Source organism: Oxyura jamaicensis, chromosome 7, assembly GCF_011077185.1.
Source record: "Oxyura jamaicensis isolate SHBP4307 breed ruddy duck chromosome 7, BPBGC_Ojam_1.0, whole genome shotgun sequence".
Classification (NCBI taxonomy): domain Eukaryota; kingdom Metazoa; phylum Chordata; class Aves; order Anseriformes; family Anatidae; genus Oxyura; species Oxyura jamaicensis.
Window position 1 is genome coordinate 5319824 of NC_048899.1, and position 14489 is coordinate 5334312.

The 14489-nt window shown below is 46.3% G+C and overlaps 1 protein-coding gene across 2 annotated transcripts in view; it reads right to left on the reverse strand.

Moving 5' to 3' along the window:
• The window catches only part of ITGAV (integrin subunit alpha V), a 45702-nt gene extending 34442 nt beyond the window's left edge, over positions 1–11260 (reverse strand). For both annotated transcript variants that reach the window (XR_004752509.1, XM_035332184.1), the window contains exons 1-2: positions 11022–11260; positions 8271–8398 (exon numbers count right to left, since the gene is read on the reverse strand). Coding sequence is in view for 1 of the 2 variants with exons in the window: in XM_035332184.1 (XP_035188075.1) it covers positions 8271–8398; positions 11022–11185 (292 nt within the window). In the remaining variant the exon portion in view is untranslated. The remainder of the gene's footprint in view (positions 1–8270; positions 8399–11021) is intronic.
• Between the last annotated feature and the right edge of the window lie 3229 nt (positions 11261–14489).

Below are 14489 nucleotides of genomic sequence, written 5' to 3' on the forward strand. Positions count from 1 at the left end.
AGTGCTGGACACTTCAGACAGACATTCAAACCAACATATACAGGTGATACATCTGTTGGCATCTGTGAAGACAGCCTATGCTGTGGTTTTTCCTTTGCTCCTTCTCACTGAAGTAGACCTCACATGATGATTTCATATAACTTCGTCATTAGGGAAAAAGGGCTGACATTCCAAGCCAGCAGTGCTTTGTCTCACAAAGTACTTTCCAGGTGGGGTGATGGGGTTATAAACATCAGGAACAGAATTGCTTTAAAAATCCTTTACACAGGTGCATTGGTGGACCAGTGGAACATTGTCACTTGACTGTACTACATGGGGTTAAGAAGTGTATCTGGAAACTGATGCAAAGGATGCTAACTTGCAATAAAGGGGAAAGGAAATCTAAATCACCTTACAAAGAAAACTAAAAAGATCAAAAGCTTTTTTGATGTGGATTTTCTTTTGGCTATCAGCTTTGTGTAGTTGGTGCCTTCTATTTTTAAGGTGTTATCAGCTATAGAAACAATGGTATTGCTATAAAACGACTGGCATTGAGACTAACCTGTAGCCCGCCTGTTTGTACAGTTATGAGCAAACTGGACTCATTTACCCCTGCTTGAGTGCCAGACTGAATTGAGACAATCATGAGCCAAAAGGAAGCAAACTGATGAAATCTGATTTGGTGTCATCATGCTATGAATACTTAAGTTGTAAAATTTAAGTAGACACCTAATTCACGTAATTTCTGTTAAAATAAACCTCTTCATGATGCTAAAGTAAATGACATTGCCAGTCTAAGTAAAGGGAAACATAATACAGCTAGCCAAAAGAAAGACAACCTCATCAAACATATGAGAGCGCTGTTTTCACAAGCAAGAATTTGACCTAGTATAAAGCTAGTCCTTCCACCTAAAATCTCAGAGATCTCAACCTCAGTTAGAGGCAAGAGCAAGCGAGTACAAGGTTACCTTCACTTGAAAATCCCCAGGCTGTGAGGTAGCCGGTGACTCACTTTGGTTTAGCAATCCTGTTTTGCTAGTGACTCAGGGATCAGGAGAATAGAGCTTCCCATTACTCCCCTTCCTCCTCCTGACCTAGGAATCCTGTTTGTCTCTTTGGGTGGAGCTGCAACGACTGGATCTTTTCCCTTTGCCTAATATAACTAAGAGCCTTTTTTTTTCCAGCTAGTCATACAGTTGAGATCCAACTACCCCCACAGAGAGCCAACAGACTTCATGCAGGAGTCTACCTAATCACAAAAGCATGAGCATTTTTCCACTGTCAGGAGGAAAAGGAGGAGGTTTTATACATTTTACCTCCCTCTTTTGTATTCAGAGCAGTACCCAAAGCCCAAGGCAGACTTCAGTTATCCCAGCACATGATAAGGAGAACGACCAAACTTCAATGGGACTGAGGTAATGATAGCTTCAATGAGATAAAAGTCAATCCATTCTACTACAGATGAATGGATTTAAGATTTATTGGTTTGTTGTTGACTAAATCAAAACTGAAATCCCCATACCAATTGCACCCAAATACTGATAAGCCAATCAGCTACGAATAAAAAGAGTACTTGGTTAAAGCATGCTGCTTGAACAAAATGCTGACCTATCCTCCAGTTCTTTATTCTTTTCCACTTATTCCACAGGTGGAAAAGATGGGAGTTATGAACAGCTGACACGTTTACACAGATGATCAAATCTCCAAATGCAAGCTCACGACACCCACGCGAGTCACAACTTCCCAACATCAGCAGATCTTACACTGTGCAATGCCACAGAATAAAGCTGCACAACGCAGTTAAAACATCCACTTCAAACTAAATAGGTCACAGATAGACAGAGCCATGCCAAACTGGTGGTTTAGGCTTCCAAACAAAGACTGCTATTGTCTGCAATCACCCACTCGGGGATGGAGGGAAAAAAAACCCTTAGAAACGTAAGGAGGAATCAAGGGAGTTTTTATTAGTATTTTCCTTTTCAAAAGCTTCTTTCCTGTCTTTTAGCACAGATCGAAATAACCAGTCTTAAAGGAATTTCATCAAAAAATAATTAAGAACAAGTTATTCAGTTAAAATGACTCTGGTGTGTCAAGGCAAGGGAAGGTAGGCTGGGAACGAACACTGCAACTGTCAAAGTCACAAAACTGTCCACAGCCAGAGGCTACATCGAATTATTTTTCCAAAGCAATTGAAATATCACACAGAGCCGAACAGGACTTGAACGCTGGAGATGCTCTTAGCTTTTAGTATTCAGCCATTTCAGTAAGTTTCCCCAGTCCTGAATTTTGCCATCTAACACAGCAGCAGGGAAAGCTTCTAACTAAAAGGACTGAAAATTTCGCAGTGCATCGATCTGTTACACTAGGCACATGCAAAGAGCAAAGTAATACATTAGCTGAGCAACCAGATCTTCCTGTGCAAAAAAACAAAATCTGTTCAAGAAATCTGCAACTCATTAGCATAGAAGTTCAAAGTTGTTCTATGAGCATATTTTCCTTTGTAACAGTTAGTCGAACTGCCTGCATTTCATCAGATTACTCTACATGCAGAAGCTCTTGAAACAGTGAACGCTGCACTTCTTGATGCTGCCATAAGCTGCACTTTCGAGCGTCCCATACCAGAGCTCGTACATATCCCACTGAAAGTTTTGATTAAAAACCAGCAACATCACAGAGCCGTGCTGTTAGTATTCGATCAGAAGTCACGGGGAGCACGAAGGGACGCTGTTTCTACCAAGCCACTCCCCAGTATTCCTGACTGATGGAGAGCTAGGGCCCAAAGATGGGAAGTAAAATAGTGTTATAAAGAAGACTGTTTCCTTTTGGAAAACAAGCACATAGGGAACTCATTTGGTTTACATTAATTTGCTCCATATTTCTCACACGTGTACAGTCTGATTAACTCCGACTGCTTACATGAGCCTCTGAGGAATTTCTTATGTCAGAATGAAAAAGCGGCGTGCGCCCACTCTCTAAAATCCTACAGCAAAAGAATCACAGCGCGGTTTGGGTTGGAGAGGACCTTAAAGCCCACCCAGTCCCACCCTCTGCCATGGGCAGGGACACCTCCCAGCAGCCCAGGCTGCCCAAACCCCCATCCCAGCCTGGCCTTGGGCACTGCCAGGGATGGGGCAGCCACAGTTACTCTGGGCAGCCTGGGCCAGTGCCTCACCGCCCTTGTAGCAAAGAATTTCTTCCTGACGTCTAATCTAAACCTACCCTCTTTGTACTTATCTGGATGTCAGACATTAGCTAGGTTTATGCACCCTGCTATTCCATGTATGCCAAACCGTAAAATACATAAATAAAAAGAAAGAAAAGACGATGACCTGCTGATATTCCTAAAAACCACAGCTGACTGGGTGATCTCCCTGGTTCTGCTGTCTGGATCAGTAAGCTTTTGATCCACCTCTTGCAAAAAAAAAAGTTAGTTTTACATACTAAAATGGAAAACTGTAGAAACTAAATATAACTTATAGAAAAACCTTTAACTTTTCAAGAATCTATCCCCTGAGCAAGCTTTTGGAAATACTTTGAGTATCTGTGCAAACTTTGCTATGCTCGTCACTGACGACTGTGCAAGGAGAGAAGGGAGGGTGAAGAGGTGTGTCTTTAAAACAAGCCTTTTGGGACCTCTGTCTCAAAACTGATCCGAAACAGAAAATGGGCTGCTATATTAAGTGCATTCCTTTTACAGCATACCCGCAAGGAGTATGTTTTTCCTGGAAAAAAAGGCTAAGTAAAAAGGCAAACGAAGCCAACCACTCAGTTAAGACACCGCAAAGGTTTCTAAGAGAGGAACCACCTCTCCAGTCAGTTCTGTACAGACAGTAGCACCTACAGAGCAAACAGGCTTACAGATCCTGCAAAGTAACTCAATCGTATCTTTTAGCATCTCAGCTAAAGAATAATAGAAGAAAAATAAAAAAGCAAAAAACCACCCACACCCATGCTTGTAAAGGCAAGACATAAGAGCAATTTTCCCACTTGCAGACCCAGATTCTTTCTTCTTTATAAGCTTGATACATTTCCCAATTGCTATGGATTAAAAAAAAAAAAAAAAAAGAAAAATACTGAGTCACCAAATTAACTCACGTGGAAGGTGTATACAAATCAAGACCATGATTTATCCACCTTAACCTGTAAGTTTTGTGTTGTTTTTTTTTTTTTTTAATAATCTGAACATGAAATGTAATGCATTTTGCAAAGGAAAGGATTTAATAATGCTGTTTGGCAGACAACATGTCACACCATCTCCAACATAAGTTTCCCCTGGCTGCTTTTTCTGAAGCAACAGACCCTCCTACACATTCTGAAACTCTGAGGGTTGACTGAGACAGAGGGAAAAAATCCCAACTATTTTACATAACAATTCAGTTGAAATTGTGGTAAAGCTGCAGCAAATGTAATAAGTCAGGATGTACAAGAACACAAGCACAAGGACCTTCAGTTTTGTGACAGCGGCACATTTCACTACTGAATTAACAACACAAACAGGAACAAGGCAAGAAAGTTCAGTGCTTATGTAACATTATTTAGCAAGAGCTCCTTCCATCAATAGTTTGGGAAGAGAACCTGTCAGAGTACCAGACACGAGCCCTGCTTCTTATTTCAGTTCTGCAACAGATCAACAAAATCGTGCATTTGAGGAAGTTCGCTCGGGGGGCTGGTTTCTTTTTAATTTTACCCTTTATGTGCTTCTAAGAGGAAAAACCTGCCTGAAACATTTGTCAAACGATATGTGAAAGCCTTTCCAAAAAAAAAAAGTACTCATGTTCTGGCCACAAGCACATGCAGCACAGCTATAGGCACCCCCGAATATGAGGGCATTTTCTACCACATATGTTTGTTATGCAATTTTCACATAGTCATAACTATGTTAAATCAAAGCCAACTGATGTCAGTACTAAAACTCCGAGGAGCCCCACAGTGAAGCATCTTTACATTTGGGAAGTGTTAATGTGTGATATAAACATTTTGCCTTCCAAAGCCGCCATGTATACCAGAATGTCAAAAGCAATTAGTATAATATGCACGCAGGAACACGCACGCAGGCACACATGGAGAATATTCTCCAGTGTATTTTCCACACAAGTATAACCAGCATGCGGGGAGACCTCGGACACCTAGGAGAAGCTGAGATCACCCCTTCCCCTCGCAAACATGTTGCTGCTTTAAATGAGAAAGCCTCCTGCGTAGGAACAGTGAAAGATTTTATTTCTGGGTAGCAATTTAAAAATTGTAACATGCTTCAGTAAGATTTGTGTTATATGCCAGGGGGAAAAATCCATGTATGTATATAAACACTACACACACACATACAGGCACGCAGTTTCAGTACGAGAGAGATGCGAGTTCAATGGACAGACTCCGATCTGGAGGCACCCAGATATCCCTCCCAGAAGAGCCCAGCTGTCATGCACAGCAAGGAAGGAAGCAAATTCAGTAGGAGCAGGGCCTCCCAGCCTAGTGGCATTTCGCTCTCCTCCAACGGAGCTGGGTGAGAGCAAGTGCAAGTCACCAGCAATGCCAGCAGAAGGTAAGTGCTCCAAGAACCCCTCCTAGAGGTGAGCATAAAGCAGTGAGCACTTTCTCTCTTTGGCTACATACCACAATAGACACCAACAGTTGTAAGCAACCAAGTGGCTACACATAACAATATTTAAGCCAAAAGCAAGTGTTAGAAAATAAACCCATTTTGATGCAGTCACTGCTGCACAGCTGAGCTCAGTGTGGCCCGTATACAGATGGAGAAGAAAAAAGGACTCACGGCTGGAGGAAAACCTAACTGAAAATAAGGAATAGGTCTAAGAAAAACAAATAATAAAGGGAAGAAAAAACATCCTGCTTTGACTGACCTCTGTAATACCCTACTCTTGCACTTATTTGTGGCACAATCTCCAGGCAAAGGAGCACAGAAGACCTCAGGCAGCCAGAGCAAGACTCGCCCATTCCTCCATTCCCTGGCCACATTCAGGGCACGGAGGCACAGCCCCTTCCTCACCCGCAGGCTGTGTACCAGGCAGCAGCTTGGACTGGCATGGGACGTTGGGGGACAAGAGCAGGACCATGCCTTCTAGGGGGCAATTCGCCGTTTGCAGCTCCATGTACAGCTGGGCAGCCACAGGCAGGTCGCAGATCCAGAGGAAGCCACAAATAACGAGCAGACTCATTTTCAGAGGTCACATTTCCCACTAGTTGCGAACAACTGGAAAAGAACTCCAAAGAAACCCAGTATAGAAGGTGTGTTTCTTCTTCAATCAACAGAAGAACTAAATAAGTTTGAAAATACATCTTTGTACTGCCAGGGCTAAGCAGTATGCCTGCAGTTACAAACCCAAGTGCAGAAATGTTGACGTAGTGGACGGACAAGCCTGAATTCTTGCAGAAATTGCATTTAGCCATCTATGAAAACCCTTCCCGTTAGCAGCACAGATCAGAAGTCAAATCATCTGCTCCCCGCTTCCTGTGAAGGGCATCACAAGCCTTCGCTAATTCCCACCGCTGCCCTGCGTGGGGCAGGCAGGAGCTGGGGACTGCACTGTGCTGGCAGTAAGACGCAGTCACCCTAACGCAGGGCATCAGCCATTGTATTATGCACAAAGAAAAAGACATTTTATTTTGTTTCAGCGTGTTGATTATTTTATTACGCTGAAATACAATACCCCTTTCACCCAGAGAATAATTGACAAATACATTATTTCCCAGTCCACTACCACAAAGCTAGAACGTGTTAAAATGTGCCTGACAGAAATCCTCTTTAGCCACTATGGCCTGCTGGCTTTACTGTAGAATTTCAAGTGATTTACATGCCCCATTACTTAAAGGGTGAATGGTAAGCAAAATGCTGTTTGTTTGCCCAGCAGCATATACCTTAAACACAGGCACGAAGCAAAGCGACTGAGCCCAGCTTATTGAGAAGGGCATTGCAAGTGTTCACAGCACCAACAGATGCATGCTCTGTGGTTCTCATTTGAAGATGTATCTAACCAAGAGGGTCATCATTCCCCACTAGACGTTTTTTAGCTATTATATTAGTGGTGAATATTACAGATATCAAGATTATTGTTAGGAAAAAAAAAAGTGTATTGGTGAATAGATTAAGCCCAAACATCCAAAATGAAATGAAAGAAAATTAAAAGCAATTTTTTGCGGTCTTACACTGATGCAGACAAAATGGCATACTTCTGCAGCTTACTAGAGATCTCCACTCATCTGGCAGGAAGGTTTCAGTAGGCTGCTGTAGAGGCTGACAGTGACTTGAGTTTTACACGCACCATTATGTACTTTTTTTTTGTGCAAGAGAACCAGTAAGAGCTGTCAGAGCTCTGAAGCCTGCATGTGTTTTTCTGAACACCAACAGCATTTTGTGGTCTGCCTCGATGATGGGACTGGAATGAGACTCTTCACTGTATCATACCGAGTTTACAAAGGCTGAATAAACATAACAGCCTTCAGACTACCGAGTCAAAATACCAGCAGAGGCAGAAATGAATTATAACCAACCAGACCTTAAAGCACAGGTGTTTCCTCTGCCATACCATGCGCATCTTGCTAATCCACTCCCAGGACACGCAGAGTTTTTTCCACTGGCCTGAATCAGGCTGTGGAGAAGAGGATTCAGCCCTGAGTGGCACAAGCAGAAAAGCACAGGCAGTGCGCTCCCACATGACCTGCTGCAGCTTGTGGAAATGGCTGTGTGTACCGGAGCGTGGAGATGGAGTGAAATGTCTCCTGTCAGCATCGTCACTGCTCGGCTTTAACACACATAAGAAATGGACAGGAGTGCCTGACCGGAGGCATCAGCAACATCACAAATGTTATCAAGCTACATCCAAGAGAAAAAAAAATAAAAAAGGTATTTGCTCTGCAGTTTTAAGCTGATACTCCCAGTTTCAGATGTAACTTCTGAATATTTCTGCATATTAGAAAGCACCCTTACTCGTATGCTATGTTATAGGCAGGTCATTTCCCTCAAGGTTTTATTGGCAAGTAGGTTGCTAAATGCTTTAAGGCTGCTGGCAAGTACAAAGGAGAAATGGAAATAACTCATCAGGTTGAAACGGAAGACGAATGTATGTTTGCTCAGGCTTTCAGCACCTACCACATACAACAGTTCTCAAAGACAGAGGAGAAGAACAACAAAATGCAGCCTTGACCTGTTGCCAGTCCCAACACTGCTGCATTCAAACTGACCATCAGGAAACACCGCGTCCACCTGAATCCCTGCTGTGCTGCCACAGGATTAGAGCAGAGAATCCCCCTTTCCCCTGCAGTGAATTGCTTGTTACCTGTGGAGTCGAATATTATGGGCTGGCAATTCCTGTTTGAGTTCCAGTTGCATCTGAGCACCTGGCCTCCTTCTACAACGTTGTGCTGGCTGGTGTTCGCCTTCGGAGCTCCCACCAGAAGAAATATCCTGCAGTAAAAAGAGGAAATAACACCAAAGTTTCAAAACTCAAGGCAGGACACTTTATAACACTTGAAGACTTAATGAAGCAAACAAAGGTCTTATCCACCCAAATCTAAGTCTGCCTAAAACTATTCTGAGTTTCACAGAAATTCTTACTGAGTTTCCAGTCCTGCCTGGCTCCCTTTTTTTTGAAAAAAAAACCAGAAAAAAAAAAAAAAAAAAAAAAAAAAAAACTGACTAAAGAGGCAAAAAGATGATAACGAGTGAATTAAAATTTTCTGACCTGCTTGGAATGAAGTTTAAAATGAAATAAATGCCCTTTATTTTCTTATTTTTCCCTTTAAAAAATGTGCACTTATGCTTCAGAATAGGAAATCGTGTATTGCTGTAATTTACAAAAGTCATTGTCTGACATCATTTCTGGTTCAGTTTGTATGTAAGAGTAATTCATGGAAGTCAGACAAAAATGTTCAGTGATACATACACAAAGCAGCAGTGCTTCTGAGCTCAGTAAGTATTAACTGGTGAGTCAGCCTCCCATCAGCAAACACTCCTCTAAAAGCAATCGCCAAGCACCCAAGTTACTGCCAACCACAGGTTTGCGCATTAATGAATCTCTACTGAAATTCTTTACACAGCCACTGTTTTCTTATATGGCTGTGTCATTTTATAAATCTCTGCTTAAATAAATAAGTTAAGTGCATTCTGAGCGGGAACTGCTAAAAGATGAGGCTTTTGCAGGTTGTAAAATTTAGAAGTTGCCAAATTCAGAAACAGACCGACTACAAAGCCAAAGAGGGCTGTCAACATCTTCCAGGAACTCAACAGCTCAGACATGCTTGACTGATCAGCACTTTCCTTAGGAAGTCAATCTGACGTGTAGGCAAAGAAGAAGTGAAGACGTAAAACTGAAATACTTCCTCTTAGCAGAATCTGCTCTGCTGTTTCCATTTAGACTGTTTAAGACAGAACAGCTTGTGAAAGCAAGTCCTATCAGCCCATTTCAGATAGCAGTTAGTTGGTTTTGAAATTGGCTGAGCTGAACAAGCTGGCTGGAGACAACGTCTACATCTAGTCTGATCCAGGCTCAGCCAACTTGTTCTGGTTGTGATGGGCATCCTCCAGACTTCGGAGCTACGTTTTTTCTTCTTAGCATGTAAATACCACATATAAACATGTAGTGCCTTACCGAAGCTCAACTCATAAGGACGCCAACACACCAGATTAGTTTTCAACTGTATTTAATTTCCAGAACCTTAAAAATTGCCTGGTATGGACCCTGGTAGAAAAGCTCATCTTCGGGGCAATCCATTTGCTTCCCCTAGCTGCCATTCACAGACTCTCTCAATTCCAAGAACATGAATCTGAAATGCTTTTAATGAACATAAAACCTTCTCTCTGGGCCTAACAGAAATGCTTAGAAATAAACACCATTGTGCCAGGTAAAGAAACACATCAATTATTATAATTACTATCTATTAAACGGGTACTAGCTTGCCTACCGCTTCATCCTTAGTGCACTACCTTTGACAAGACCCCAGATGAAATATTTGCTTTTAAAAAAAAGATATTGCTATTTTAACATTTCTTTCTTAAGATAATCTTCGCACTGAGGACTACCAATGGAGGAATCATTATGGGACTTGAGAAAGGCTTAATCACCTCATTTCCCATGGCAAGAAAAAAATAATAATGCATTTTTATCATCACAGATCAACTGGGCAGACTTGGTTCTATAAATTGCCAGTGATATTACAAATTCCCTATCTAAATACAAAGAAGCCTCAAACCTGCATAGTTTGGGAAAGATGGCAACAGAGGGAAGTTTGTTACTTCCATGGGACCACACCAGCTGTGCTCTCACTGCTCACCCCCTACCAGCACAGCACAGCGCCCCAACCTGAGCGCTGCGGACAGGAGCAGGATGCGCTCCCGTGCCCGGCACTGAAGGCACAGAGCTGTGCTTGTAGGCACGGGCCGGCACCCGTCATGTGCCAACAGTCACGCGTGGCCACACGCTGACTACAGGCTGTCGTGGGCAACTCTTTAGTGGATTCAAGGCCTTCAGCGTGTTTCTGAAGTCCCCTTCAGCCACTGAGCACCGGGGCTGTGTCCTCCCTCAGGGACCCTCGATGCGAGGGCTCCTGGCGCAGGCTTCCACCGCAGCCTGCGCCTTCCCGAGCCACTGCCTCAGCTGCGAGGCCGGGCATCCACAGGGTGCTACCCGGACAGGGTGCCTGTTCTCTGTTACTTTTCACCAACGCTAAGTAAAGAAAAGGCGATATGCAAACTTTCACCGGAGCAACGTACTAAGTTGTTTCGTCTCTCTCACCGCCTAAAACCCGCTCGGGCTCCAAGCCACGAAACCAACCAAACGGGAACCGCAAAGCCGCTCCGTGTCGCCGCGGGCTCCGCAGCCACCCCGAGAGCTACACGGGGAGCCCGGGCAGCGACTGCCCGCAGCCGGCTCCCGCAGCCCCGCAGCGAGCGGGGAGCGCAGCCCGCCCCGGCACCAGGGAAGCCTGTCCCGGGAGGCCGGCCGCCGGGGAGGCCGGGCAGATAGAGGCCGGGGGGGATCCCGGCTGGATCGCTGCGGGACCCGGCGGGGGCGGGGGGGCCGCGCACTTACGAGGAGGGGTCAGGGGCGAAGAAATCCACGGCGAAGCCGAAGTAGCTGCCCGGCGCGCCCGAGTAGACGGCCGGCCGCTCCGCGTCCAGGTTGAAAGCGGCGCTGCCGGCGGCCAGCGCGCAGCCCAGCAGCAGCAGCCGCGGCCCGGACCCGGACCCGGCCATGGCCCCGGGGCGCTCCCCCAGCACGGCACGGCCCGACTCGGCTCGGCCCGGCCCCACGGCGGCGGCGGGAGAGGGGCGGCGCCGGGCGCCCAGTTCCCCTTCCTCCCGGCGGCGGGGAGGGGCCGCCCGAGGGGCGGGGGCACGGACGGCCCCGCCCCCTCGACGCCCCGCCCCTCGCGTGGGGGGGGGCGCGGGGGGTCGGAGGGGGCCGCGGGGGCTGGGAGGGGGGCTCGGGGAGGGGGGGGCTCGGCCCCGCCGGCCCCAAGGGGGTGGGCGCTGCTGCTCGGCACGCAGGGTGGGCAGTAAGGGCACCAGGAAATGGGATCAACGGAGGGAAAAAGGGCGCGTAACGGAAAAGTTACGGATTTTATGGGAAGGGGAGTGAGCGGGTGGTTTTCGCGGAAGGGGGGCCGTGATTTCGGCTTGATTCAGGGGGTTCTGTGGTGCAAACAGGTGATTAACGCCTTCTCCCCACATGGCTTAGCCATGCTGAAGCCCCAGCACACAGCTCCCTGACTGTAACACAGCCCACGATACACGCTGCTCCCAGAACTTGGCCTTTTTTTTTCTTTACCTATGTTTCTCAGCAATCTCTCGGCCTACAGAGAAGAAAAAGGAACATTTCCACATGCTCGCTCTCACAGCGTCCCCGCCTGCAGTAGCACCCAGCAGCTGGGCAGACGCAGCACGGAGACATCCCCGGCTCTGCCCCGGGGGTGCCTGGCGCAGCCAGCAGGAGCCCCAGGTAACCCCGTGTTCCGGCCCCTGGCTCCCACCAGTTCCTAAACCCAGACTTGGTTCTCATGGCGAATTCTCCTGACTTTGTTGGCTCTACAAAGGTAAAAATCATTTCCAAAGTAAGTTGTGTGCTTGGTGGTGAGCCTCTCACAGCCATTGCACCACAGACCCGGGCGCAGCACGACTTCCCACGGGCTAAAGAGTTCCCAAATGGTAACAAACCAAGGAGGTGAAGGGTACTCTGTGTGTGTGTCAGTAGCTCAGGCAGCAGGTGGGCTTGTTCTCCCTGCTTGATCGCTTTTGACATTACACAGGCAGTGAAGGATAGGCTACTGTTAGGGTGTTAGAGCTGCTCGGTAAATTTCAGCCTCCTAAGGCCCGCTAAGTGAACAGCCAGAGGCTGATTCCGCAGCGCCATGCCAGAGGTGCTGACACATCCCCAGGGATATCGTCGTGGGACAGCTTCCTCTCAAGAGGACAGCTGCCTGCCGGCGGGGTCGGGAAGCCACAGCCACCCGCTGTCAGCCTGGGAGCGGGGTCAGGGCCACATCCAGCCGCCTCGTCCCCTGCCCTGCCCCTACACACCGCACACACGCAGGCTGGGGACTGCGCTTTCACTCCAAGCCCGTCTCACCCTACGCTAAGGAAAGCATTTCCTGCCGCAGGCCAGACAGGGCAAGTGATGCTGTTGTGTGCACTGCGTTACGATGTCTGACAGAATCACTGACAGGGGAGCGACAGCCCCACATGGACTTTGTTACTAATTTAGAGCAGGAACCACCCTTTCAGTGAGGATGTGATTAGCCTTGCTAGCTTGTCTGGTTTTCAGTATGAGTAACACGTAGATAAACAACAGCTACTGGGATCGTGTCACACAATGCAAGCACATGAATTATGTGCATCTCTGTTTACTCTCCTGGTATCTCTAGTTTTTGATTTGCAGTCTACTAAAGATATTCAGTGGTGAAAATTAAAAATTAACCACTAAGAAATGGGCAGAAGAACAGAGGCAGCACGCTGCTGATCTTGTTAGTTAGCTTTTACATATGCAACCGTCTGTTAACACAGCTGAATAAATCTTTGCTGGATGCAAGATATTTTTGGAGGACAGGCACCTTTTTTAAAAAATGATTCCTTAGTCTTTAGCCTGCAATATGGACAGAGTATGTCAGAATTTTTTTCCTTTGCAATGCTATCTTTCCACCTCATGACATTACAGTCACCAGCAAGAAATGGAAAAAGTCCTATAATTTGGTAGAAATTATCAATGTGCAAGCCACAAAGGTCCTGCTTAAAAGGCTTGGCAAGATGTGACGCGTCCCATGGTCTTCCCCAAAAAATAATTTTGTGGCCGAGAAGGCCAACGGCTCTCAGTACAAGAATGACATCGAGGCCCTGGAGCTTGTCTAGAGAAAGGCTACAAAGCTGGTGAAGGGCCTGGGACACAAGTCCTGTGAGGAGCGGCTGAGGGAACCTGGGTTGTTTGGTCTGGAGAAGAGGAGGCTCAGGGCAGACCTCATTGCTCTCTGCAACCACCTGAAAGGAAGGGGTGGGGAGCTGGGGGTCGGCCTCTTCTCACAGGTAACTAGTGATAGGACTAGAGGGAATGGCCTCAAGTTGCCCCAGGGGAGGTTCAGGTTGGAAATGAGGAGACATTTCTTCTCAGAAAGAGCGGTCAGGCACCGGAATGGGGTGCCCAGGGAGGTGGCGGAGTCACCATCCCCGAGGGTGTTCAAGAGAAGGTTGGAAGTGGTGCTTAGGGACATGGTCTAGTGGGTGACATTGGTGGTAGGGTGAGGGTTAGACCAGATGATCCTGGAGGGCTTTTCCAACCGTAATGATTTTTTATTGATTTTATGTCCTGCACATAAGCATTAAGCTTCAGCCTCTTAGTCAATCCACTGCTTTACAGTAGGAATAGTGTTAATGTTTGGAGCACAGAAGGGATTACCCCCCAGTTTGTTCATAGATACCTCTGTAAGTCACCCAGAAAAACCTTCAACCAGGGGAGAGTTTCTGCACGGGCTTTGCTCTTGTGCCATGCAGCCACTCTGACTTAGAGTGGCTTAAATTTCCCGAACAGAGCTTTAAGAAGTAACTCAGTGTCTAACCAAACAGCAGAAAGCAAGCCAAACTCAACAAAAAGATGGACTGTCTTTATTATTGCATTTTGGGCATTTAGTGACTTGGATTTCTATTTTTGTCTAATATTCACGTGAATGTTAGCTTTTTTGAAATGCCATGAAACCTGCCAAGCACAAAAGCACCGTGGGGTGAGGAGCACAACAAAACTGCTGCAGGATGTTGCAATCTGGAGTTGCTTCAGTCCCACCAGCAATGCACCAGCTCAGCAAAACCTCACTCAGTGGTGACGCAAAAGCTGTCCTTAGCCAGAGGCTTTAAGGCAGATTTTTTTCTGTGGGACAATGAGGGTATAACCATGTTAGTAAAAGCAGCATCTAGCTGGTGAATGACTCTCAGCAAAGAGGTTGAAATCGTCCAGTTAGAAAGGAAGTGAGTCGTACCGTTTTTTTTTTTTCTCATGTGTTCAGCACTGATAACAATA